The sequence below is a fragment of the Paramisgurnus dabryanus genome, chromosome 8 (genome assembly GCF_030506205.2).
Source record: "Paramisgurnus dabryanus chromosome 8, PD_genome_1.1, whole genome shotgun sequence".
In the NCBI taxonomy this organism is placed as follows: Eukaryota; Metazoa; Chordata; class Actinopteri; order Cypriniformes; family Cobitidae; genus Paramisgurnus; species Paramisgurnus dabryanus.
In genome coordinates this window covers 14111537-14137992 of record NC_133344.1, presented here as the reverse complement: position 1 = coordinate 14137992, position 26456 = coordinate 14111537, and the positions used below count along the sequence as shown (strand labels likewise).

The 26456-nt window shown below is 45.3% G+C and overlaps 1 protein-coding gene across 1 annotated transcript; it reads left to right on the top strand.

The window, feature by feature from the left end:
• Positions 1-780: 780 nt before the first annotated feature.
• Positions 781-7660, top strand: LOC135770188 (sialic acid-binding Ig-like lectin 14). Its single transcript, XM_065279923.1, has 5 exons — positions 781-865; positions 1102-1180; positions 6333-6713; positions 6974-7267; positions 7635-7660. Exons 2-5 carry the CDS (start codon positions 1150-1152, stop codon positions 7658-7660), a joined length of 732 nt encoding a protein of 243 aa, XP_065135995.1. The 5' UTR covers positions 781-865; positions 1102-1149.
• The last annotated feature ends 18796 nt before the right edge of the window (positions 7661-26456 follow it).

Genomic DNA, 26456 nt, shown 5'->3' with positions numbered 1-26456 from the left:
ATTCAATCCTTTAATCTTTCATATTTAAAAAGCATTTTTGTGTTAAGCAAACCCGCGTTGTCGTCCCGTTTAGGCGCATATAATGCGCTCTTTAAATAACAAAAAAACATATTGCGCCATTGACTTTAGACTTTAGACCAGGTTTTTGTTGGTCAATGGCGTAGTCTATTTTAGTTGCCTCACAATAGCAACGCGCCAACAATGCGCTTGAACACACCTCGTTTTCAGACCAGAACGCCCATGGGCACAAAAGGGGGCGCAAATGCATTTGCTATTTAAAAAACGTGGCGCTAAATGTGAAAATGATAATTGCGCAGGGTGGAAACTAGCAAAAGACACTTGCGTCGCACATTAAGCTGCATTGCGCTGCATTGCGCCGGGTGTAAGATAGAGCCCTTAATCTTGCTTGTAGTTACTGTATATAAAAGCACAAATATACAGTAAGTGATGTGAGAACTGATAACCTGTTTTCTGATAACTTAAGAACCGCTTTCAAAATACTGCTTGCATGATCAGTTTCATCATCTCGCATTTTTTCTCATCTGAAACATTTAAACTAGTTTGCATACAAGTTATTGTTATAAATACACCCAAAAGGACATCTTTATTACCCCAGACTAAATCTACAGCCATATTTTGTTTTTTTCAAACTTGAACTTGACCTTGTTAAACCACAAAACCAAAAAAACGGGAATCCTTTAGATCTTGGTGGGCGTGAACATCAGAGCACTACTATTAAAACTTTTGAAAAAACGCATCATTCTTTCTTCTGCTGAACAAGAGACGGATTTATTACTCTTTCTTTACTTTCTTATTTAGTTTCGGATCTCATCCAGTCCACTTGTTTGTGCAGGGGGCTGAGAAGGTAAGGATGAAACATGGAAGCGAATATTACATTTACAAGTGTATTAAAAAAAACGTATTTCTTTCACTACTTGTTTTGTAATGGTAAATGGCTTCACCTAATAAACCCATAATGGGAAAAATTTAGAAAAACACTTTTAAACTGATGAAAGTCATGAGATGTGCACTGTTACATAGTTCTGCATGTTGTGTTTGGGATATTCTGAAAAGTTTTTTTATATTGGGGCTTGTTTGCAGTTTATAAGTGGGATTTTTCTATATAAGAGGAAGCATTGTGATCCAGAGATGAAAGGACTGATATATCTTCTGTTTCAAGGTACCGTGTCACTTTACTTCTATTCATGCATTTTATAGAGCAAGACATTCTGTCAGAGGACACTTTATATACATGTATTCATAACTAATCCACTATAAACTAAGGAAACTTTTTTCCGGTTAGGCTACTGAGTGTGAGTGCTTATATAAGGAAAGACAGGTGATGAGGAACAGGTGATGGTGATCAATAGTCAGGTGATGTGGAGGGCTTAGGCTGGGTACACCCCAGAAGATTTTTTTACATCTTATAAGATTGTCAAAATGTGATAGATCACAAACATGAGGATAGAAAAATCCTAGATTTAACCGTTTTGCTCCTATAGTGTGTGGTGTGCCATTATGTGTCAAAGACAGCACACCACACACAAACAGATTTTTACCAGAGTCTCGAATGTGAACACAGGAAATCCCACAAAATCTTGCGAGACTTCAGAAAAAGCATGGCGGATGATATGCAGTAAGACATTTCAATGAAAGTTCTTGGAATAATTTTTACAAGACACGTTGTATAAACATTTGTGCTGTTGCCACGAATCAACAAGCTGATCCGCCATCTCTGCTGTCCACATCAACTTCACTTTGGCTGTTTCTCAATCCGAAGGCTGTAGCCTATGGAGGTTGCATATGCAGGCTGCATACTTCATGAAACCTGGTTTATTCAAGTTAACTAAGCATTAGATTCCCAAGTCATAAGTATATTACAACAATATACGATAAACTAGGAATAATAGTCAATTTATAACTGTTAATATTCTGAAATAAGACAGTCTTGATGACGTATATGCAGCCTGGAAATGCGACCAACGGATTGAGAAGCGACCTTTGAGCTGCGCCATGACTGCTTCCGTCTTTCATCATCTCGCTTTCTGATTGGATATGGTTTCGTTTCACGTTATAATCTCAAGAGCGTGCTCGCGTTTGTCCTCGGGATTCCCCACACACATCAGTATTTCTGATCGTAAATATTCAACATGTTCACGATCGGCGCGGCTCCGATGTTCTTCCGAGCAGGTTCGGACACTCTTAATAAACCTCACACCAAGGGAAAATCTGATAAAATAATCTGTAAAACCATCACAATACTCGGGACATAGCTTGGATTGTCGGAAGGGGGGAAATCGGCCCAAAATCAGCCCGATTATCTTTTGGTGTGTACCCAGCCTAAGGGAGAGTGTGAGTGGAACCTGTGGCACCTTCAAGTTCAAAACGGTGCGCAACGTTTTTTGCTACGGTTTCCAGGTTGAAGGACATGTTTCATGGAAATGGTGTGTCAGAACTGCAGTCCAATCAGCAGTAACATGTAGATAAACCACGCTGTACTAAAGAGACAGCTCGCACAATGGGTTTAAGTTGGAATGCAGTCTTTTATTCTGGACAGCAAGGGAAGGGACTGTAGCATCGAGCGTATTTTACAGTATTAAACACGTATTTATAATAATTTCATCAGGCTCCAGAAACATTAAAAAAGGAACACAAAGAATGGCCTCTCAGCTACGTAGTTGCAACTCTTGCGTCATCAGAGATGTAAAGTACTTGAGAAACTTTACTTGATTACTGTACTTAAGTATTATTTTTGGGTATTTTTACTTTACTTGGGTATAATTAAAAATCAATACTTTTACTTAATTACATGTTTTAAGAAAAAAAGTACTTTTTACTCCTTACAATTTTATTTACAGGACAAACCAAAAGTACTTATTTTTTTAGAGATCACTATTTTCCCTTGCTCTCACCAAACCAATTTAATTGCGCTGGTGGGCAGTTTAATTTAAATGTTATTTATTCTGGAGCCTTTGGACCACAATAAGGAATTGGCCAACAGTTCATCTGATGATGAAGATTTTTTCGCTTCCGTGAAACCGACAACACATTAAGTGTGTTCCCATGTGACACGTTCCCTGCTATTTGTAGCCTCTCTATCAAGACTAAGACCTTGTTCACACTGTCAGTCCAAATCTGATTTTCGTATCGCTGTCCGTATTGTGTATCTCAACTTTGATCTGATCTGTGCGTCCTGTAACCTTCTGCCGTTTTCAGGATTATCTGCACTGTTTCTATGGCAACTGACGTCACGCTGCCTCGACGTCTGACGTGTTTATGTGAAGCTACAACATCCCTAACCTAAAAGCTACACAAATGCGATCAAGGGGCTCAAACTGAAATGGATTTCCTAAAATGCGATTTGAAAAGGATTTTTAGATGTAGCCTGAAACGGAATTGAAAAAAAAGGATTATACACGTGGGCGGCTATTTTCATAAACGGACATTTCAACCTCTCCGCTTTAAAAAAATATCATGCACACTTGTCATTTTTTTAGAAAAGTGTTAATTTACACATATGCATATATGCCGTCAAGAGAAGATCAAGCCCACATAAGCCAATCACAGGTGGCACTGGTGGTGACACAGACTGGTTCTTCGTGTTGGAGGGAGGAGTAGTAGCAATAGGTGTTCCATGACATCAAAGTACCGCAACAGCGATTCGAAATTAGACCTCTACGTGTGATTTCTCTCCTCGCTCTCGCGGTACGTACACATCATCCACCAGTCGGTTTTTGCAGCGCCGCATAAAATTGCTGACCCCTGAGCACTCTCTGCTCCTCGACGTAATGGAGCAGCTGTTTTTGCAAATACAAACACACAAAACGAGTTTGCACAAACATAAATGTGATCAAGGAAGCATTAAGAGTAGCAGTCACATGTTAACATAGGTCGCAGTTTTGACGTAGGTGCGAGCTCTGACGCCTAAACATACATTTGTCTCAGTTTACATGCAAGCATACAAACAAAGGTTTTCAAAATATCCAATTTGGCCGGAGTTTTTGGAAAGAATTGAAATCTATGAGGCAAAATCTTTCAGAGGAGAAATCTACGTTTACATGTAAACGAAGGACGCAAACGAAGGTAAATGTCTCTGATTTTCAAAATAACCATGTACGTGTAAACGTAGCCTTAATTTGATTGGATTCCTATCGGATATGCACCAAAATTGGATTTGGACTGACAGTGTGAACAAGGTCTAATACACCTCTTCCTGCATCGGCTGTCTTTGAGAGGCAGCTTGAAATTTAAGTTATATTCGAGGTTTTACAACTTTGAGTAGCATGTTGCATACTGACATAAGGTAGTAGTAGTCTTATAGTTTGATAAATAAAAACAATTAAATACAAAAAAGCTTAAACAAAAATCTCTATTTTTCATTCTTCCTGTTACTTTTTTTTTCCTGTTGGGGGCTTTCACCGTAGTGAAGCATACAAATTTGGGGGAGGCGGGCGAACTGAATCGCCTAGCTAAGACGGATCGTGCGTAAAAGCCAACACAACAGGCTGGAAAGCTGTTCCCAAGCCTCCAGCGGCATGCTCGGCATACCCGCGGCAAGCGAAGCGGAGGTGATCGCCAATGAATGCTCCTTGGCCACATTGACAGAAGTGTTGTGTAATGCAACACTCACCTTGATTCGCTGATGGGTGGCTGAGCTGGAGAGACTCTGTAGTATGGGTCCTGTGACACACCCACTGGTGATAGAGCAAGGGGGGGATGTTGGGTTATGAGCCATTCTGGAGAAAAGAGGTAGAATTCGTGGTTTTGTGGGTGCTGGCTTAAAAACTGGCGGAATAGAAATTAAAACCAAGGAGTGGCCCTTCACCATCTCCCAAAGAGCGATCCCCTCCAGGTCGCCCGTCTCAGGGCCGCTAAGATTTCGTTTTCTACCTCTTGGTGGGCTGAGCCGGCGGGGCGGACTGCTAACGACAGGTTCCTCAAAAGCTAATGGAATAGAGGAACGAAAATGGCTGTAGCAGGACGCCATCGACGAGGGGCAGACTGAGGCTCCGATGTAGCAGAGAGGGCAGCTGGGCTCCGATGTGGCATGATGGCCTCAGTCTGCTCTTGGGCGGCCAAGAACTTTGTATGAGGTTCTTGGGCGCGTCGCCGAAAAGGCTGGTCTAGGAAACGGAGCATGCAGAAGACGGTTCTTGTCAACCTCCTTCATGCCCGCAAGACACAGCCAGCCAGAGATGACGTTCCTGGACAACCAAGGGTGGACATCGCACGTCCGATGACTTGTATTGTTACCTTGGTCACACGTTGCACCAGGTCAGCGACCGCACAGTGTCTGAAAGACCGCCAAATCATGACCTCTCTTGTACAGGTCCCTCAGTGCCCATGGCGTGCAGGGCAGAAGCTGCCTCCCCACAAGGCTTGTGGCCCACAAGGGAAGGGTGGCTGGTCCCTTGGGATGCCAACATAACCCTTTAGCGGCTCCACCGTCAAGAGAGGTCAGAGGAGATGGCAGAATGATCGGTTCCGGGAGGAAAACTGGTTTTCCGCAATGCGTCAACCATCATGAACCTCGGGAAAGAAAGGTACAAGTGTGGGGTGTCTTTGCAGCCCCCAGTACCAATCATTGACGCAAGACGGATTAGTGGGGGAGGAGCTCTCCACTCCAGTCGACCGTCTGCGCAGCCCGAGCGAACATGGCCGCTATCTTTGGGTCCGAAACTCTACCCACAGGAGGCATCCAAAATAGACGGCCCCCTCTCCAACGCTGCGACAGACACAGAATCCTTGTGAGGACCGATAGAGAACGAAAGCGTCATAGAACACATGCTACCAGTCTCCAACGGGACCTCTGGCTATGGAACATGGTGCTGAGAGCCACTGGATATATATATATGTTATACAGAGATCGTCTTTCCAGAGTTTTGCCACCACACCTTTAATGGGGCTTCGCAACAGAAAGGGGGGGGTCTGCAAATACCTGCACGTTCATTGGCATTTTCGAAGTTTCTTGAAGTAGATTGGCCCGCGACATGCATTCCCAATTTGTCGGTCTTGATGTGACGTCATAGTGACCGACTGAAAGGGAACATACATTTACTGTTTGGACCCCTGATCAAATATACTGTAAATATACAGCCATAAAGCTGTTTTTTTTTAAGTAGTTATAAGGGGAAAGACAATAGTTCGTTTTACTGGCTTCAAAGTATGACTGTATAACATTACATCCATGCTCTGAATGGACACATTATTTATATTTTGTGTAACTTTACAATTACTTCTTTTAACATACATGAATTTCATTTTCCTAACCTCATTTGACCCATCACTTATTTTAACAGATTTTAATAAAAAAAAATGTTTTTGTTTTTTAGTTTTGGGGGTTTTCGTGTTTGCTGATGTTTGGAAGGTAAAAGTAGAGCATGAAATGAAGGCTTTGGTCTCATCTTGTGTTGTGTTGCCCTGTTCATTCCAATACCCGGGAACAAGACAGCCCTCTGCTCGTACGAGAGGTATTTGGCACAAAAAAGACAAATGGGATGACTACATCTATTCTGAGGATAAAACAAGAGTCTTAGACAATTTCAAGGGTCGCACCAGACTGGTTGGTCGACTGGGTGATTTAAACTGCTCACTGGAGATCGATGAAGTCAAAGGCCATGACAACGGCCCATTTTGTTTTAGAGTTGAATTAGAGACATCAGTAGAAGACAAATACTCCTTTGTGGACAATTGTGCATACATTAATATGATTGGTAAGCATTTTTGTAGTCATGAAACCTTCTGAGAAAAAAAGAAAGAAATACTAATGCGTTTAATGGTAATAATATAAAATGTATAATTTGTTTTAATGAAAACCATTAGATTTTCTAGTTTTTTTCAACATGGAACTTCATTAATAACAATCTACATGCAAAATATATATATTTTTAATTGTGGTACTGTATTAAATGCTAGTTTCTACTTTCATTTCCTATCTGAGATGCGCATCTTATCATTTACAAACTATGTATAGAGCAAGCCTCACAACCGGAGCTGAATTCTGATCAGGCTGTACAGGAGGGTCATCCTGCGATCTTCAGATGCTCTGTCAGGCACACCTGCCCCTCCCACCAGCCCACTCTTACCTGGAACCACGATGGCCATAACATGATGACCTATAAGGATATGGGTCATGGGAACTGGGAAGTTGAGTCTATTCTGACCTTCACACCCACAAAAGACGACGATCACAGTGATATCACGTGTACAGTCAGTTATCATGGTGTCAAGGATAAATTTGCAGCTATCCGTCCCATCTTTGTGAAAGGTATGACAAAAAAATCTGCAAGATGTTTATATACATTTTGAGATCTACAAGAGATCATTAAGGTTGCATTGTTTTTTAATTTAGTAACAGGTAGACATTCCAGCATATACCCCAGCATAAATGTTTGGTTATGCATGAGTTCCTGGTTTGTCCTGAGCAGTGAAGTTGCTCTCGCATTCCACTCTAACAGGAGCTGGTTGAGATTGATCTTTGCTACTTGTTACAACCATGGGACTCATACACAACTATTTCAAATAGTCTTTAAAGCTTAAGACATAACCTTCCATATATCATTATCATAAAAGCTTTGTCATCCTCCAACGACTTGTATTACTCTTAACTCATATCACATCTTTATCTCTAAAAGTTGGAACGGAGAAGAACATTTCTTAATGCCAAAGCTTCCCTTTTTCATAGAATGAATCTTTAGTGATCACTGACTGTTGAGTTTAGCTGCAACCAAAAAAGCAATACAGAAAATGATTATTTTATGGAGTAAATGATGTAATTGTGATCTTAGCAGAACAGACTGATGTCAACCTGAATCCAGTCTTCTGTGTTCTTGGAGCAGCTCTTCTGGCTGGAGGACTGTGTTTCTTTATAGGCAAAAGATGCAAGTAAGTTGAAACATATTCAAAACCAACATAAATGCCTAAAGTAAAAAAAAAATTGCATTTAGTTAATTGTTTAACAGGTTTAAATGCATGTAAGGTCAAAAAACACTGTAATTTTCTCAAAATATAAAATTAAAATTACCCCATTTCTCAGAGATCCCCAAACGATTCATGTGAAGCCGTTCAACGACTCAGTCTGCCTAAACCCCACCTTTCAGTAGCCTACTCTACTCTGATTGGTCAACTGACAGAGTCTTTGCACAGATCACAGATCAGTCGTACAGACCACAGATCAGTGGCACAGACCAACGGCACAGACCAACAATAGTGCAACATGTATTGACCTTGTGCTAACATGATTTACTGAGAAGACATTGTCAACATCAATACACATCATTCATCATTAATCCAGGCAATAACAACGACGATTGAAACTAACATTTTACACTCATTTAAGCATTTATGTAAACTAACCGGGTCATAGCAAAACCGTAAGTGAGCATGCGTTAGCAGTTTGATAACGTGACTCTCTGACAGTAAGTTAACAGTTTAAACAAATACATCATTCATCATTAATCCAAGCAATACAAACAACGATCGAAACTAACAATTTTACACTTATTTAAGCATTTATGTAAGCTAACCGGGTCATAGCAAAAACGTAAGTGAGTGTCACAGGAGTGACGATCTTTGAGGCGGAACCAAAAATTGGGAAGTTTTGGTTCCGCCCGGATGTTTCCGCCCGGACCGGTAAGAGCAAACACCGGACATCCGGTGGCGTCGCGAACGCTGTAATCAGCTAAACTACACACAGCTGGGAGCTATTAAGAGGAGCGCCGGGTGATTGGAGGAGAACAGCACCCAGGGGAGTATAAAAAGACAAGTCAAACCACAGTCTTGGCTGATGTTATCCACTGATGTGTTGGTGTGTATTGTAGTGCTGAGTTGAGCTCGCCTAATACGCTATATTCGGATTGTTGTATTGCTCTCTCTCCACGTGTGGATTATAGATCGATGGAAATGAGGACATCGAAGACCTTAAAGGTGAAGTACTAGCCGGACACTGACATTGTTTGAGAGAAACGGAAGGAGAGGAAAAACTTACCACTGTGAGTATATATCTGTGGGAAAAGTGGTGTTTGTGGCTGGAAAGCGCCCTGTCTAGCTGCCTGAGTTACTGTTGGCATGAAGACAACCTAGGACGAAGAAAGATAGAGATCGTGAGTAACCAAAACCCTTGAAGTGAATGTTGATATACATATTGGATTGATTCATTGTTTGAGTGTTCTTAAGAGAGAGATCGAGTGGCCCTACCCCTGGACCAGCGTGGTGGGTGAGCCGAAGGTTTCCGTGGGAAAGTAGCTACAGCAACGACAGCAAACAAACGCTAGGCCATTTACCATCTCCCTATTTCTCGCCCAGAGCGACGTGGAAGAGGACGGGTGTCTATTGTGTGCACTGAGCGTGGTGGGGTGAGTCTTTGGAAATTTTCACTTGAAGTGGTGCTGTGTAATGCCGTGTATTGCAGTGTGAGTGCTGTGTCTTGTTTGACGAAATCCCGTTCCCAGTCACTCGTCCCGGGACGGTGAAGAGGAAAGAACGGCGCTAGAAAACCCTGTATAATACTGCTGTAGTGTGCTTTCAGTTCCACAGAATTACAGAGTGGCGGCGAAGAACTGTGCGAGTAGCAGTGTGTGTGAGTACTGTACCTATTATTGTTAACTTACCTGTGTTCTTTCATCATCACAGAGTAGAGGCAGGAGAGATCCGCTGGCCCGAGGTCTCGACGAAAGGGCGCCCCGGTCCAGTTTTCGATTGACCAACGGGTCTCGAGGAACGGGCAGCGTTCGACCCGGTGTGCCGGCGTGGTTCTCGCCCCTCTGTTCATCAACGAGTTCGCCGAGAGGGTCTTGGCCCCCGGCGTCCCAGTACAAACCATTGCTTAATCGCCGCATTGCAGAAACTAGCCAGCGTAAGCTCGCGACCCCTGCAAGTCTCTATGTAACTTGTTACGTCTGCTGATTGACAGGAAAGCGAGTGAGTTGTGTGAGCTGTGGAGAGAAAGAGAGCCAACGTTGAACACTGAGATACTGAACTGTGGAAAGAAAGAGAGCCATACCTACCTAGAAGCTGTAATCAGCGCAGAGGTGAGCAACGTCTTGAGAACGATTCATTGTGTCCCTGTATCCTAGCAGCCATCTGTGGAGAGAAAGAGAGCCAATGTGAACACTGAGATATTGAGCTGTGGAGAGAGTCATACCTACCTAGACGCTGTAATCAGCGCAGAGGTGAGCGAACGTCTTGAGAACGATTTACTGTGTCCCTGTACCCCAGCAGCCGTCTGTGGAGAGAAAGAGAGCTAACGTGAACACTGAGATATCAAGCTGTGGAGAGAGCCATACCTACCTGGAAGCTGTAATCAGCGCAGAGGTGAGCAACGTCTTGAGAACGATTCATTGTGTCCCTGTATCCTAGCAGCCATCTGTGGAGAGAAAGAGAGCCAATGTGAACACTGAGATATTGAGCTGTGGAGAGAGTCATACCTACCTAGACGCTGTAATCAGCGCAGAGGTGAGCGAACGTCTTGAGAACGATTTACTGTGTCCCTGTACCCCAGCAGCCGTCTGTGGAGAGAAAGAGAGCTAACGTGAACACTGAGGTATCAAGCTGTGGAGAGAGCCATACCTACCTGGAAGCTGTAATCAGCGCAGAGGTGAGCAACGTCTTGAGAACGATTCATTGTGTCCCTGTATCCTAGCAGCCATCTGTGGAGAGAAAGAGAGCCAATGTGAACACTGAGATATTGAGCTGTGGAGAGAGTCATACCTACCTAGACGCTGTAATCAGCGCAGAGGTGAGCGAACGTCTTGAGAACGATTTACTGTGTCCCTGTACCCCAGCAGCCGTCTGTGGAGAGAAAGAGAGCTAACGTGAACACTGAGGTATCAAGCTGTGGAGAGAGCCATACCTACCTGGAAGCTGTAATCAGCGCAGAGGTGAGCAAACGTCTTGAGAACGATTCATTGTGTCCCTGTATCCTAGCAGCCATCTGTGGAGAGAAAGAGAGCCAATGTGAACACTGAGATATTGAGCTGTGGAGAGAGTCATATCTACCTAGAAGCTGTAATCAGCGCAGAGGTGAGCGAACGTCTTGAGAACGATTTACTGTGTCCCTGTATCCCAGCAGCCGTCTGTGGAGAGAAAGAGGGCTAACGTGAACACTGAGATATCAAGCTGTGGAGAGAGCCATACCTACCTAGAAGCTGTAATCAGCGCAGAGGTGAGCGAACGTCTTGAGAACGATTCACTGTGTCCCTGTATCCCAGCAGTCGTCTGTGAAGAGAAAGAGAGCTAACGTGAACACTGAGATATCAAGCTGTGGAGAGAGCCATACCTACCTAGAGGCTGTAATCAGCGCAGAGGTGAGCGCACGTCTTGAGAACGATTCACTGTGTCCCTGTATCCCAGCAGTCGTCTGTGAAGAGAAAGAGAGCCAACGTGAACACGGAGATATCGAGCTGTGGAGAGAGCCATACCTACCTAGAAGCTGTAACCAGCGTAGAGGTGAGCGAACGTCTTGAGAACGACTCACTGTGTCCTCGTGTCCTAGTTGGAACCTGAGAAGGGAGAGAGAATAAGGAAGGCGAGTGAGTCACCGAGCAAGGACCTGTGGAAAGTAGGCGGTGCACCGCTGTGCGCCGAGTCAAGGTACAACAACAGAAAAAGACCCATACCAGCACTCATTGTGTTTTTATTCTGCCTCCAGGAAGGAAGAGGAGCGCGCCACGAGTAGAGGGAACCCGAGGCAGGAGCCCGTTCCCCCACGTACGACCCCCCACCCTTAGTCATTCATTGGGCCGTGGCCCCCCTGGAGGGCAGAACCTGAAATTAGTTTTAATTTCCCCTTTCCCAGTTCCCCCTATATTTTAATTATTTAACTCAATAAAGAACATTTTATATTTACTTGTGCTCGTTGTTGTCTGGTCATTGGGTTGGTTTTGGGGACCTCCTCGAGGTGGAAGTTTAGAAGGGGCGTGGTTTATACAACTAGTAGCCAGCCCCTGGCCGGTGACAGATTTTGGCGTAGTCGGCAGGGCTCCACCTCGAGTTGAGTAACCAGACTAGCCCAATGACCGACAACGCAGGGCCCGCAGCCCAACCCCGTGCGGTGCCTGTCTTTATGGGCAGCCCTTGGGTCCAAAAGTATGGAGGAATAGAGTCGGGAATACGACTAACGGAATGGAAGGCCCAGTTGGAGTATTTAGCCGACCTGCAAAGCCTTAGTGTAGCCCAGCGGCTCCAGTTCGTATTAAACTCCCTAGAGGGAGAAGCGCGGCGAGAAGTACAGGCCGCCCCTGAAGCTGTCCGAGCCAGTGCCCAAACTATATTTCAGTTCCTTACCGAGCAATATGGTGACCACACCCCCGTAGCTGTCCTCCGTTCCCAATTCTTCAATAGTAAACAAGGCCCCCGACAACCCATTAGAGCTTTTGCCCTGAGACTGCGAGAGCAGTTCACCCGGCTACAGGCCCGCCGCGATCATGGATTGGGAGATGGCGAGACTTCGCTGCGCGACCAATTCCTCCTGGGGATGAAAGAGGGCCCCGTGAGACAGAGTTTGAGGGTCCAGTTTCGCAGAGACCCCGACCTCACATTTGAAGATCTAAGGAAGGAGGCGTTAGCCTTGGAGGGCGATGAGGTCGAGGTGAGTGAGACCCCAGTATGTGCAGCGGTAAACGAAAGCGTGCCACCACCACCAGAGCGCACGGATTGGAAGCAGGCTCTAAAAGTAGAACTGTTGAAGGATGTCCGGGAGCAGATGTCAGAATTATCCAAAACTCTTCTGGGAGAGCTGCGCCAAGGTAGGGCGCGGGAGGAGCCAAGGCCGGCACCCCGAGAGCGAGTATACTCGGAGAGGAGCCGAGAGCCGCCGGGACGCCCAAACCGCTATAATCGACCCCGTTTTGAGTGGGATGACCAGGGACGACCGATTTGCAATCGTTGTGGTGAGCCCGGGCATTACAGTCGTCAGTGTGGGCCTCGCAGGGCATCTGAAGGGGGTTTTTAGGACGACCGGCCACAGTGGGTCGTGTGGCCGGGACCCCTCAAGAAGACCCGGGAAGAAGGAACGGTTCAAGGCAACAGATGATCGGGCATAGCCCGGTGGCAGAAGTAAAAGTGTGTGGCAAGTGGATTCAGTGCCTGGTAGATACGGGCTCACAGGTAACGATGTTTGCAGAAAGCCTCTCCAAGGAGATATTCGGACGAGAAGGAGTACAAGGAGCGGAGGCCCCCTGGTTGACGTTGAAGGGCGCTAATGGCCTGGAAATCCCCTACATCGGCTATCGCCTAACGGATCTGGAAGTGCATGGGGTGGTCGTCCCCCAAAAAGGTGTGGTCATTGTGGAGGATAGGTGTTTAGGCACCCACAGAGCCCTATTGGGCATGAACGTCCTCTCTGAGTGCTGGGAGGAGATATTCCGGGCTAGGCCTGGTCCAAGGATCTCACCTGCCGAGAGGCCCAAGTGGGAGCGCGTGGTGGCTGACTGCCGCCGGGTCCAAATGAATCAGGTGCGTAGAGATCGGGAGGAAGTGGGAAGAGTAATGTGTCGTTTTGCTTTTTCTATTCCCCCTAGGAGCGAAGCTATCGTCTGGGCAAGAGTGCCCCTTCGGGAAGCGAACCCCGAGGAGTGGGTGTTGGTGGAGCCACACACGGATTGTCCACAAGTGGAGGTAGCACGGGGACTAGCGGCGGTATACCGGGGAAGGATCCCTGTGAGAGTGAGAAATGAGCACCCCTATGCAGTCCAACTATATCGACACCAACGACTGGCCCGGCTAACGACGGTCACGCCTCACCAGGTGAGAGAAGAAAGGGACGTCAGTTTTCGTCAGGTGTGCCCCACTGTGATAGAGGTGGCCCTGACCCAGATGGATGCCCCGGCGAGTAGCCAGGGGGGAGGTATGCCGAAACATCTGGCGGGTGAGTCACTGCAAGGGGATGACCTGGGACAGGTACAGACACAGAAACTGCAGGCACTCCTTCGGAAGTGGCAACATGTGTTCGCAAGGCATGATGAGGACTATGGGTGCACCCGGGTGGTGGAACACCACATCCCCACTGGGGATGCGGGGCCAAGCAGGGAGAGGTATCGACCGATCCCACCTACCCTATATGCGGAAGTACGTACACTTCTGCAGGGCATGTTGAGCCGGGGCATCGTCAGAGAGAGTAGCAGCCCCTGGGCGGCCCCCATCGTGCTCGTACAAAAGAAGACAGGAGCCTGGAGGTTCTGTGTGGACTATCGCAAGCTGAACCTGGTAACAAAGAAAGATGCTTTCCCTTTACCACGAATTGAAGACTCCCTCGCTAGCCTCACGCAGTCAGCCTGGTATTCCACCTTAGATCTGGCCAGTGGATATTGGCAGGTGCAGGTGGCCGAGGTGGACCGGGAGAAGACGGCCTTCACGACCCCATTCGGATTGTTCGAGTGGGACCGGATGCCTTTCGGACTCTGCAACGCTCCAGCCACCTTCCAACGCTTGATGCAACGCTGCCTGGGAGGTCAGTTGATGGAGTCGGTATTGGTATATTTGGATGATGTGATTGTGTATTCCCCAGATTTCGATTCCCACCTCCGGCACCTAGAGGAAGTCTTTCGAGCCATGGAAAGATACGGGCTGAAACTGCAGCCGGACAAATGCCACCTGCTGCGGCGAGAAGTGAAGTTCCTGGGCCATGTGGTCAGTGCAGCGGGGGTGGCCGTGGACCCCGAGAAAGTCTCCGCCGTAAAGGAGTGGAATGCGCCGAAAACTGTGAGGCAAGTACGATCCTTTCTAGGGTTCGTGGGATATTACAGACGGTTTATTAAAGATTTCTCCAAGATTGCCAAGCCTCTTAACCAGTTGCTGGTTGGCACAGGACGAAGCCGGGGCCGTGGATCGCCCTTTATTAACTGGGGTGATGATTGTGAGAGGGCTTTTCAGAGGCTGAAGCAGGAGTTGTTACAGGCCCCCATCTTGGCGTATGCTGACTTTTCTAAACCCTTTGTCTTGTATACAGACGCGAGCAACCTGGGACTGGGGGCGGTATTGGCCCAACGACAAGAAGGAGCTGAGCGGGTGATCGCCTATGCGAGCCGAAGCCTCCATCCGGCAGAGAGGAATGATGCCAATTATAGTTCCTTTAAGCTGGAACTGCTGGCCCTGAAGTGGGCCTTGAGCGAAAAGTTCAAGGACTACCTTTGGGGAGCTGAGGTAACGGTTATTCCAGACAATAACCCTCTAGTGCATTTACAGACGGCGAAGTTGGGGGCTGTGGAACAGCGATGGGTGGCTCAGCTGGCCAACTTCAATTACAAGTTGCAGTATCGGCCCGGGCGAGAGCATACGAACGCAGACGTCCTTTCAAGATTGCCGGAGGCAAAGAGCCCCAGACGCCAGGGGTATCAAAGGGAGGATAGCCACGAGGAGGGCTATATGATAGGGGTCGTGGAAGCACCAGGAGGCCAGAAGGAGGCCGTGCCAGGGAACTGGGGGTGGGACCCCCGCCGATGGATAGAGAGGCAAGCTCAGGACCGGGATGTGCGCCAAGTGAAGGTGTGGGTGGAGCAGGGCCAACGGCCCACGCCGGCTGAAAGATTAGCCCAGACGGAGACGGGGAGAAAGTTACTGGGACAGTGGGAGAAGCTGGAGCTACAGGAGGGGGTGCTTTGCCGGAAAACCCGCGACCCGAAATTGGGAGAAGAAGTGTGCCAGATTGTGGTGCCCGCCGACCAGGTAAATGCATTAGTCTCAGTCTATCATGACCAGTTGGGACACCAGGGACAGGAGAGAACCGTATCCTTATTACGTAGATTCTTCTACTGGCCGGGGCTGGAGGCGTCTGTGCACAACTTGATTTAAGCTTGCCCCCGGTGCATGTTGTTCAAGTCTAGACGAGAGGCCCGAGCACCGATGGTACCTATCCATGCGAAAGCCCCCCTCCACATAATGGCCATGGACTTCCTGACGCTGGGCCGCCCTCAGGATCGTTATCAAAACATTCTGGTAATCACCGATCTATTTACCAAATACGCCTGGGCAGTTCCGACGCTTGATCAGACAGCCAACACCACCGCCACAGCTTTATGGCGCCATGTCTTTCAGACATTTGGATGCCCCGAGTTCCTGCACTCCGACCAAGGGGCGAATTTCGAATCCAAGGTAATCCGTGAGTTGTGCCAGTTGTATGGATGCACGAAGACCCACACAACGTCGTATCATCCCCAGGGGAATGGAAGCTGTGAGAGGTTTAATCAGACCCTATTGGGGCTCCTGGGGACTCTAGACCAACAGCAGCAAAGAGATTGGGTGAGTGCTTTACCGAGCCTTTTGCAAGCATATAATAACAGTGTTCACAGTACAACGGGGTATGCCCCTACTTACCTGATGTTCGGCAGGCACGTGCGCATGCCCACTGACCTGGTCTTGGGAGTAGCAGCAGACCGGGAAGAAGCGAGTGTAACGGAGTGGGTGGGGCGCCACCACCAGCGCTTACACTTCGCGTATGAACAGGTGTCAAGGAGAATACAGACGGCAGGAGAAAGGAACAAACGGCTGTATGATCGGACTGCCCGAGATGCCCCCCTGTTACCAGGTGAGAGGGTCCTGGCGAGAGATAACCGGCGGCAGGGAAAGGGCAAGCTAAGCGATCGCTGGGAGGCTATCCCGTATGTGGTCTGCAAACAGCAGAGGCCGGGACAACCGGTGTACACCATCCGACCCGAGGGAAAACCTGGCCCCGAACGTGTGGTACACCGTAATATGCTTCGCCCTTGTCCGAACTACCCTGAGGCCGTGATAGAAGGGCCCGCCGAGCCAGTACCGGAGGCCCCCTGGTTGGAAGGATGGGCTGTGGTACCAGGGAGACCCATGGTAGCGCTACCCCCGGCCGCCCAGAGGCAGCCAGAGGTGGCACCAGAGCCAGTCGAACCCCCAGTGGCCCAGAGGCAGCCAGAGGTGGCACCCGAGCCAGTCGAACCCCCAGTGGCCCAGATGCAGCCTGAGCTGGCACCTGAGCCGGTTGAGCCCCCGGCGGCCCAGATACAACCAGAGGTAGTACCCGGGCCAGCCGAGCCCGATTCACCCGTAAGGCGCTCCCAACGAGAGAGTCGAGGACGCCCCCCTGCCCGGTACGGGGAGTGGACAACGCCGAGGCATTCTAGGGACTAGAATGTATTGGTGGGGGAGGATGTCACAGGAGTGACGATCTTTGAGGCGGAACCAAAAATTGGGAAGTTTTGGTTCCGCCCGGATGTTTCCGCCCGGACCGGTAAGAGCAAACACCGGACATCCGGTGGCGTCGCGAACGCTGTAATCAGCTAAACTACACACAGCTGGGAGCTATTAAGAGGAGCGCCGGGTGATTGGAGGAGAACAGCACCCAGGGGAGTATAAAAAGACAAGTCAAACCACAGTCTTGGCTGATGTTATCCACTGATGTGTTGGTGTGTATTGTAGTGCTGAGTTGAGCTCGCCTAATACGCTATATTCGGATTGTTGTATTGCTCTCTCTCCACGTGTGGATTATAGATCGATGGAAATGAGGACATCGAAGACCTTAAAGGTGAAGTACTAGCCGGACACTGACATTGTTTGAGAGAAACGGAAGGAGAGGAAAAACTTACCACTGTGAGTATATATCTGTGGGAAAAGTGGTGTTTGTGGCTGGAAAGCGCCCTGTCTAGCTGCCTGAGTTACTGTTGGCATGAAGACAACCTAGGACGAAGAAAGATAGAGATCGTGAGTAACCAAAACCCTTGAAGTGAATGTTGATATACATATTGGATTGATTCATTGTTTGAGTGTTCTTAAGAGAGAGATCGAGTGGCCCTACCCCTGGACCAGCGTGGTGGGTGAGCCGAAGGTTTCCGTGGGAAAGTAGCTACAGCAACGACAGCAAACAAACGCTAGGCCATTTACCATCTCCCTATTTCTCGCCCAGAGCGACGTGGAAGAGGACGGGTGTCTATTGTGTGCACTGAGCGTGGTGGGGTGAGTCTTTGGAAATTTTCACTTGAAGTGGTGCTGTGTAATGCCGTGTATTGCAGTGTGAGTGCTGTGTCTTGTTTGACGAAATCCCGTTCCCAGTCACTCGTCCCGGGACGGTGAAGAGGAAAGAACGGCGCTAGAAAACCCTGTATAATACTGCTGTAGTGTGCTTTCAGTTCCACAGAATTACAGAGTGGCGGCGAAGAACTGTGCGAGTAGCAGTGTGTGTGAGTACTGTACCTATTATTGTTAACTTACCTGTGTTCTTTCATCATCACAGAGTAGAGGCAGGAGAGATCCGCTGGCCCGAGGTCTCGACGAAAGGGCGCCCCGGTCCAGTTTTCGATTGACCAACGGGTCTCGAGGAACGGGCAGCGTTCGACCCGGTGTGCCGGCGTGGTTCTCGCCCCTCTGTTCATCAACGAGTTCGCCGAGAGGGTCTTGGCCCCCGGCGTCCCAGTACAAACCATTGCTTAATCGCCGCATTGCAGAAACTAGCCAGCGTAAGCTCGCGACCCCTGTAAGTCTCTATGTAACTTGTTACGTCTGCTGATTGACAGGAAAGCGAGTGAGTTGTGTGAGCTGTGGAGAGAAAGAGAGCCAACGTTGAACACTGAGATACTGAACTGTGGAAAGAAAGAGAGCCATACCTACCTAGAAGCTGTAATCAGCGCAGAGGTGAGCAACGTCTTGAGAACGATTCATTGTGTCCCTGTATCCTAGCAGCCATCTGTGGAGAGAAAGAGAGCCAATGTGAACACTGAGATATTGAGCTGTGGAGAGAGTCATACCTACCTAGACGCTGTAATCAGCGCAGAGGTGAGCGAACGTCTTGAGAACGATTTACTGTGTCCCTGTACCCCAGCAGCCGTCTGTGGAGAGAAAGAGAGCTAACGTGAACACTGAGATATCAAGCTGTGGAGAGAGCCATACCTACCTGGAAGCTGTAATCAGCGCAGAGGTGAGCAACGTCTTGAGAACGATTCATTGTGTCCCTGTATCCTAGCAGCCATCTGTGGAGAGAAAGAGAGCCAATGTGAACACTGAGATATTGAGCTGTGGAGAGAGTCATACCTACCTAGACGCTGTAATCAGCGCAGAGGTGAGCGAACGTCTTGAGAACGATTTACTGTGTCCCTGTACCCCAGCAGCCGTCTGTGGAGAGAAAGAGAGCTAACGTGAACACTGAGGTATCAAGCTGTGGAGAGAGCCATACCTACCTGGAAGCTGTAATCAGCGCAGAGGTGAGCAACGTCTTGAGAACGATTCATTGTGTCCCTGTATCCTAGCAGCCATCTGTGGAGAGAAAGAGAGCCAATGTGAACACTGAGATATTGAGCTGTGGAGAGAGTCATACCTACCTAGACGCTGTAATCAGCGCAGAGGTGAGCGAACGTCTTGAGAACGATTTACTGTGTCCCTGTACCCCAGCAGCCGTCTGTGGAGAGAAAGAGAGCTAACGTGAACACTGAGGTATCAAGCTGTGGAGAGAGCCATACCTACCTGGAAGCTGTAATCAGCGCAGAGGTGAGCAAACGTCTTGAGAACGATTCATTGTGTCCCTGTATCCTAGCAGCCATCTGTGGAGAGAAAGAGAGCCAATGTGAACACTGAGATATTGAGCTGTGGAGAGAGTCATATCTACCTAGAAGCTGTAATCAGCGCAGAGGTGAGCGAACGTCTTGAGAACGATTTACTGTGTCCCTGTATCCCAGCAGCCGTCTGTGGAGAGAAAGAGGGCTAACGTGAACACTGAGATATCAAGCTGTGGAGAGAGCCATACCTACCTAGAAGCTGTAATCAGCGCAGAGGTGAGCGAACGTCTTGAGAACGATTCACTGTGTCCCTGTATCCCAGCAGTCGTCTGTGAAGAGAAAGAGAGCTAACGTGAACACTGAGATATCAAGCTGTGGAGAGAGCCATACCTACCTAGAGGCTGTAATCAGCGCAGAGGTGAGCGCACGTCTTGAGAACGATTCACTGTGTCCCTGTATCCCAGCAGTCGTCTGTGAAGAGAAAGAGAGCCAACGTGAACACGGAGATATCGAGCTGTGGAGAGAGCCATACCTACCTAGAAGCTGTAACCAGCGTAGAGGTGAGCGAACGTCTTGAGAACGACTCACTGTGTCCTCGTGTCCTAGTTGGAACCTGAGAAGGGAGAGAGAATAAGGAAGGCGAGTGAGTCACCGAGCAAGGACCTGTGGAAAGTAGGCGGTGCACCGCTGTGCGCCGAGTCAAGGTACAACAACAGAAAAAGACCCATACCAGCACTCATTGTGTTTTTATTCTGCCTCCAGGAAGGAAGAGGAGCGCGCCACGAGTAGAGGGAACCCGAGGCAGGAGCCCGTTCCCCCACGTACGACCCCCCACCCTTAGTCATTCATTGGGCCGTGGCCCCCCTGGAGGGCAGAACCTGAAATTAGTTTTAATTTCCCCTTTCCCAGTTCCCCCTATATTTTAATTATTTAACTCAATAAAGAACATTTTATATTTACTTGTGCTCGTTGTTGTCTGGTCATTGGGTTGGTTTTGGGGACCTCCTCGAGGTGGAAGTTTAGAAGGGGCGTGGTTTATACAACTAGTAGCCAGCCCCTGGCCGGTGACATGAGCATGCGCTAGCCGTTTGTTAACGTGACTCTCTGACAGTAAATTAACAGTTTAAACAACGACATCATTCATCATTAATCCAAGCAATACAAACGATGATCGAAACTAACAATTTTACACTTATTTATGCATTTATGTAAGCTAACCGGGTCATAGCAAAAGCGTAAGTGAGCATGCGCTAGCCGTTTGCTAACGTGACTCTCTGACAGTAAATTAACAGTTTAAACAACGACATCATTCATCATTAATCCAAGCAATACAAACGACGATCGAAACTAACAATTTTACACTTATTTAAGCATTATGTAAACTAACCGGGTCATAGCAAAACCCTTAGTGAGCATGAGTTACGTTAACCGCTTGCTATCGTGGCTCTGACAGTATAGAGTTTAAACAGGATATCATTCATCATTAATCCAAGCAATAAAAATGACTATAGACATTTTACACTCATTGAAGCTAGTATGTAGCTACAATCATACTTACAGGTTGTGGTTAGGAGACGCATGTTGTTCCAAATAAAGTGGGTACTGACTGAACCACTTTCATTGCCAAACGTCTAAATCCCTCCATTAAAAATTAATTTTTACCACTGATTCTTTACAGCCAGACACATTAGTATATCCCTCCTTGAAAAAGTCTCATTTGGTAGTGAAAACAACACAAACTGAAAACACAGCGTGAGCTGATGTTTACACACACTATCTAGCTGTGGGCGGGTCATAGTTTTTGTTTCTCCCGCGGGCAAGGCTGTAGGCGGAGTTTAGTATCTCATGTGACGTGGATGTGTTCGTATGACGTGGCAAATATCAGGAAGAAGACTCACTCCCTATAACGACTCGTTTCAGCAATTCAGAGTTGACTCCCTGCTTTAGAAGCCAATAACTTTATTAATTGTGCACTTTTTGGTTCAACTACTTTACACGTTGTTTACATTAATGGCAGTTACATGACACACTGCAATGAAGCTTAGTTTCGATTTTGGATCTGTGTGGCTCTTTAAGTAAGCATTATATTATTTATTATTGTTTAGTGCCACTCCAGCACCTACGGCTAGATATTCATGGTAGGAGAAATTATACAAAATCAAATTAGGGCCATTTGAAGCATCTCTAATTCACCTAGACTTGCATGTCTTTAACAGGGAGTAGACCGGAGTACCTGGTGGAAACTTATGCTGACACATGGAGGCCTCTTGACTCAGCCGAGGCTCAAAACAAGGACCTTATGTAATATATAGCAATAACGTATATATGCACACACGCACGCACGCACGCACGCACGCACGCACGCACAAACACACACACACACACACACACACACACACACACACACACACACACACACACACACACACACACACACACACACACACACACACACACACACACACACACACATACAGTACTGTGCAAAAGTCTTAGGCCACTATGCTACCATTAGATTTGTTGTTTTTGCAATGTTATAGTGATCATAATATAATTGTTTCTCAGTCTCTTTAATAGAATACATCCAGAAAATACAGGAAATGTGTATGTAAGGGATAATGTAGAGGCAGCCGGTAGTTATCGGGAAATAAGCCCCGACAGTGTGATCAGGACCCGACGCGAAGCGGAGGGTCTTGTATCACACTGAAGGGGCTTATTTCCCGATAACTACCGGCTGACTCTACATTATCCCGCTTATTACACGGCTACTTGTCACATAAGAAAAAAACTGGACATGAATATGAATTTGAAACATTTTATTGGCATATTTGTTTTAAATTAACATTTTTATCCTTCCGCGAAACTTTGCACAGATGCATAAAATGATCGTAATACCTTATTAAGATCCTCTGCTTCATACTTGTCTGTCTCCATTTTTTTTCTCTTTTAGCCAGTCTTTGAGAAGTTTTAATGCCCATTCTGTATTTTTTTGTGTGTTGGCTTCGTAGCTGTCATGCTCTATTTTGTCAAGTTCAGTCTCAGTAAGCTCTCTGTGTCTTGTCGTGGTTGTCCAGTGTTTGTCACAAGATGGCGCCAAACAAACAGTAATCTTTATTGGCGCGGAGCGATCTTACTCGTAAAAGTAGTACCGGCTATGCGTTATTATTTTGGAGCGGTTATTATTCGAAAAGAACGAACCTGCAAATGTCTCAACTGACCAATCAGAATCAAGCATTCCAGAGAGCCGTGTAATAAGTAGTATTAAAAACTGTATAAAAATGTAATCAAGTTTTAGGGTAAACGCCCCTTCTACTTGAGCAATAGCAGGAAACTTCAGGATCTCTAAAACCTACATAAAATGAAATCCTAATTTCTTATTTTAAAGGAGCAGTGTGTAATTTTTAGAAGGATCTCTTGACAGAAATGCATAATAATATACAAAACTATATAATCAGGGGTGTATAAAGACCTTTTATAATGAACACTTATGTTTTTATTACCTTAGAATGAGACATTTTTATCTACATACCGAGGGTCCCCTAACATGGAAGTCGCCATTTTGTGCCGCCATGTTTCTACAGAAGCCCTTTACGGACAAACTTTTTTAACGAAGCTGTCTCCAAAGATGACATGTTTGTCTGGTGGTGGCTACCGTAGCTTCTCTATGCGTTTTAAATGCGATTGGTGAGCAGTTAACTGGGCCATTGGTTGCAATACGCAACCTCACCACTAGATGCCACTAAAATGTACACACTGCACCTTTAAAGAAATTCGTCTTTTTACATCATTTTGCTCAAAAACGCTCAAGATTTGTTTAGTGCCAAGAGAGGTCACACTAAACGCTGACGATGCCTAAAGAAGACATTTAGTCATGAAAATTTATTTTTATACATATTTTCTGTTTGTATCTTAATAAAATAGATTGAAAAATAAATATGGACATTAAAACATCTTTTGCACAGTACTGTATATATGCACCCAATACATACAGTACACTATATTAAATAACAATACATTATAACTTGTCAAAGACCTGTGTGTGTCTGTATAACAAATACACTATATTCAAAAGGGTCAAATTTCCACACTAACAATCGTAATACTACTGTATAACAACCAAGTTGTGAGGACATTTAACTGGTCCTCTCTTAATAAAAATGCTTATCATGTTTTTTGCAATTTATTGTATATTCATTTTATTAGCATATTTCCAATTATACCTTTTAATGTACTCTTGTTCTATCTCGTGTTGGGTCTGCATTGTCTTCACAAATATATAGTTTCTATTTAAAGATTTTTAACAACATCGTAAATCATTGTAAAGCAGTAAATGTTGATTGTTTTGCTTGGTAGGCTACACACTAATAAAAAAAAATATGTGTTGTATTAAAATAAAGCATTTTTCCATATGGTTTTAGAGCTGTTTTACTTATATGTATAGGTACATTTAGTTTTACTTCATTAAGTTGAGTTTTGGGGTAAAGGAATTGTCTGAAAAATTAGCAGTAGATAATGTTTTACATATATTAGTATTGAGTATATGTCATAATGTTGACTGTTTTATTTCACATTTTCATGATATCACATAACCCAATGTAACCAGCAGATGTCCTCAGGGTGTGGTGTATCAACTGCTTATAAAATCAATACTTTTAGGAAACAATAGGTTAAATTGAGTCTCGTTGTTAACTGATATTCATCTACTGACAAACAAATGTAATTTAAGCGTATTTATTTTTTCCTTGTGTTCGAAATGATTCCACTGCAATGAACACCACAGTAGCTCGTGCCCCTGTTTTTGCATGCATCTGTTGACCAGTGAGAATCTCAGAGAAGTGGGTCAAGTTGTCCACTGTTGGTAGGAATATCTCTATTATCAATACTTGGTAAATCCATTATTTTATATTTATTTCACAGACACATTGGTGTGATGGGTGAGGTTTTTGTTAAACATCAAAACATTAGGGGGACAGGACATCAGAACACACATCATAAAAACTCCCTTCTCTCTATCCAGTAAAGCATTTCTTTGTTTCTTTTTATTTTTTTTTTTGTATAACGTAGTATTTTTCATCCAATCCACTTGTTCAATGAGGGTGTTGAAAAGATAATGGTGAGTCATGTAACAGTATTACATTTTGATGTATTTATGCAACATGTTTTTGCCCGCGTTCACATTTCTGTTTTTAGTAAATGCAAGGGATTGTGAAAAACAATTTATCTGTTAAACTGTGAAAGTCATGACATATAGTCCTGCACATAACACTATATTCTGAAATTTATTAACATTTAATCTTGCTTGTAGTTACTGTATATAAGAGCACAAACTGGCCAGAGATTAAAGGACAGCTGTTACTTCAACGTTTCAAAGTAGGCCTACTTTGTCTTTCCCTCTTTTTGTGGATGTTATTAGGCATGACATTCTGTCACTAAAATATTTTAAAACAAGTATTTATATAATTATCCTAAACAACTGAAAAATGATAAGACTTACATTACATTATTATTACAAAATACATTAACTGCAGGCCTAGGTATACCCCTTTAGAAATAACATCATCACAGCCTGATATGATCACAACAGATTAATTCTTGCTTAACCACACAGGGGATTTCATTGATGTAAAGTTGGTTGCTTTCTTTTGCAAGATTAAAAACTTTTGTGTCGTAGTAACATCATTTTACGTGTCACCACTAAACAACTTGTGCATGTTTTCCTAAAAAATGTTGTTTAAAGGTCACATAACACACACTGTTTCTGTTAATATCTTTAGTTAGAGTCTTTAGTTTTATCAGATTTATAAAAGACAGATCGTCTGTACTGCTACTTTCCAAACAAAACTGAACTAAAACACTTCTTTGGTGATGTTGAGTTTTATGTCAGATCTTGGTTGGCGTGTTCGTGTGCTATTCTGGTTGAAGTGCCCATATAAGGACTTCCAGCACTCGTTTTGCAACATACTCAGTAGTCGAAAAAAACTTTCAGAAACTTGTAAAAACCCTGAAGAAGTGCATTCGGCACATAAATTCTCTGTCGTACGTCCAGATGTTTTTTTGAAACTTTGAGAATAAAACTCTACTGTGTTAAATAATCAGAATGCATGAAATAGGCTACTATCAGACCCCCTCCTTAAATATCTAGCTAGCTATAGCAGGGGTGGTCATTCCTGGTCCTGGATGGCCACAATCCTGCAGTGTTTAACTGCAACCAAAATCAAACAGAACTGAAAAACCTAATCATAGTCTTTATAGTACTTGCAAATGATGTTAAGGTGTGTTTGATTATGGTTTTAGTTAAACTCTGTATACCGTGGCCCTCCAGACCAGGAATTCATATTTAGTATTCATATTTTCAATAGGCTTTATTTTTATTATATAAAAAAAACATAAATTTCACCACTTCAATTTTTTATTGGTTATGGCTTCACCCAAATTTAAGTTGTTGTTAACTCTATTGTCATCGTTGTGGAAAATAACCTCTGGATTTACCATACATCAAAAAAAAAAAAAAAAAAAAAAAAAACGTGTTTTACATACACATGACACACAATACAATACCGAAGAAAAAAATAATTTGATATCACCTGCAATTAAAATTTAAACAACATTTGTCACAAAAGATGCCATAAAGTTGGACATTATTCACTACTCATTGTTGCCATAACTTTTACAGTATAAAGTCGTAATGCAGTTCTCAGTATGCTGTACATGTTCATGTATCTGGCAGTTTTGTCTACTAGTGATGTGAGAACTGATAACCTGTTCTTGACTTGAGAACCGCTTTCACAATACTGCTTGCATGATCAGTTTCAACATCTCACATTTTTTCTCATCTGAAACATTTAATCTACACTGTCAAAAATAAAGGTACAAAGCTGTCACTGGGGCAGTACCCTTCAAATATGTATCTTTGAACTGCCAATATATACATTTGATGTACTAATATGCACTCTTTGGGTACAAAGGTGTACCTTTTTGAAAGGGTACTGTCCCAGTGACAACTTTTGT